This window comes from Culicoides brevitarsis, chromosome 3, assembly GCF_036172545.1.
Source record: "Culicoides brevitarsis isolate CSIRO-B50_1 chromosome 3, AGI_CSIRO_Cbre_v1, whole genome shotgun sequence".
Lineage (NCBI taxonomy): Eukaryota > Metazoa > Arthropoda > Insecta > Diptera > Ceratopogonidae > Culicoides > Culicoides brevitarsis.
The window spans coordinates 23352106-23354000 of NC_087087.1; the positions used below are offsets into that span (position 1 = coordinate 23352106).

At 36.8% G+C, this 1895-nt stretch overlaps 1 protein-coding gene across 1 annotated transcript; it reads right to left on the reverse strand.

Annotated features, from left to right (window-relative positions):
• Positions 1-480: 480 nt before the first annotated feature.
• Positions 481-1674, reverse strand: LOC134835372 (odorant receptor 67d-like). The gene has a single exon (XM_063850248.1). It carries the CDS (start codon positions 1672-1674, stop codon positions 481-483), a length of 1194 nt encoding a protein of 397 aa, XP_063706318.1.
• Positions 1675-1895: the final 221 nt, after the last annotated feature.

The following is a 1895-nucleotide window of genomic DNA, read 5'->3' on the forward strand; positions in this document are numbered from 1 at the left end:
GTTCGGAATTTAAATAGAATTCGCAAAACTCGTCAAACGTTTACATGAAATTCGTGATTTTCTTTTTTTTTTGTCACTTGTTGATAATATTAATTTGCAAATATTCTTGCGCGCGTAACACTTTGCGTCGAGCGATCAACAACAAACGAAAAGAAGAGGAGGAAGAAGAAACTTTTTATTTACTCTACAATTTACCGAAACGAATAAAAAAATAGTTATATGAGGCCGCCTTTGCAGTTCAACACTCATAACAAAACTAACTTGGAATTGTATTAAAAAGTTGTGGTAAAGGTAAGTTTTCTGGTTTCTTGTGTGTACGCAAAACATAAAATGTACATTGTCGATATTTTAATAGTACACGGTGCTGCTGCTGTTGTGTGAAAACGATATTTTTACATTCACTTTTGAACGTGTATGGCTGTAGAAGCAACGAATTAGCGTGAGATTTGTGGCATCAGGTGAGTTTTCTGTTAAAATGATTTAAGTTGTTTCCCGCAAAACCATTAAATATGAGTAAATTCCTTTGCAGAAACGGACAAATGTGTCCAAATTCAAAGGAGGTCCACTACGCAACGTCAATCTAGCGGTTTTTTGTGTAGCTTGCAGAAAATAATTGTAGTCCTTTTGATTTTTGACCGACAACAAGTACCAAGAGACGTCATACGTGGCAATCGATAGTTTATCCAACTTCACTTCCACAAGAGTTCCCAGCAAGTCAATGGCGAAAATGATAAACATTGCAGCTGCGATCATTAAATAACCAGGTAACCAAAATTGTTGCAAAACGATGTACAGAATGAGAATTATTTGAGCTCCGAAAATGATGTGATCCGTTAATTGTTGAATCGACCACATGTGTTCAATATTATCCACGAGTTTTAAAAGGTCTTGATGAAGTTCGTAAATTTCTTTCAATAATTTTTCAATTTTTTTGTCTTTTGAATTTTTTTCTAGCATGCCATGAAGTTTTTCTTCTTTTTGTATGATGACATCGGCTTCAGCGCACGCCATTATGAGAACAACAATCATTGAATTGATAAAAACTGAATATCCCGTCTCTGCGAGAAACGCCAAATATGTATGAGCGACGACATGAATCTCAAACCCGGGATGCGAATTGTAGTCCATGTTGGGAATATAAATCGGAATAACCACTTCCATCTTACCAGTGACGACGTAATAAATTAAAACTGAGACAGTGACGAAAAGAAAACCGCCACCAATGAAAGAAACGGAACAGCCGTACACTATCCACTTAGCAACGCGACAATACCATTGAAAAATTGGAAAAATTTCAGGATCTTGCTCCCATTTTTCAATGTACCTCTCCATTGTGATGTACATGGCGAAAAAAGGTTTGCGCACATTGTTCACTAAGAGAACTCGTTCGAAACCCATAATGGCATAAGGGATGAGAGTTGTTGCAAACACCAAGTGCATCCAATCATGTCGATTGAGGTAACAATCTATTCCTATTAACACCATGCAGATGAACATGAAACACACCATTAACGATGGACGCCAATGCCATTCCCAGTTTTCGTCGTTGAAATAGTTGCCCATTGTTGGATAACAAAAGTAAGCCATGTGCTGTTTAACTTGGCGAAAAGTCACCAAAGGCTCAAGAGCCTTCTTTTTTAGTTTCTTTTTGTCAAATAATTTGCCAGACTTCATTTTGTGTCAACGTTGGAATATCAAATGGACTTGTTGCAAAAAAAAAATTGTCATTTTCACACAATTAGGCCGATACAATAATCAAAAATGTTTTATGATGAAATCGAAATCTACATGCCAAGCGCCATTTTCTATTGATTTATTGCTACTACATGGACCATACAACAGCATGTTCAATCTTGGGGTTCAACGGCCAACCTGAAGAGATTCTAGGTTGGCAG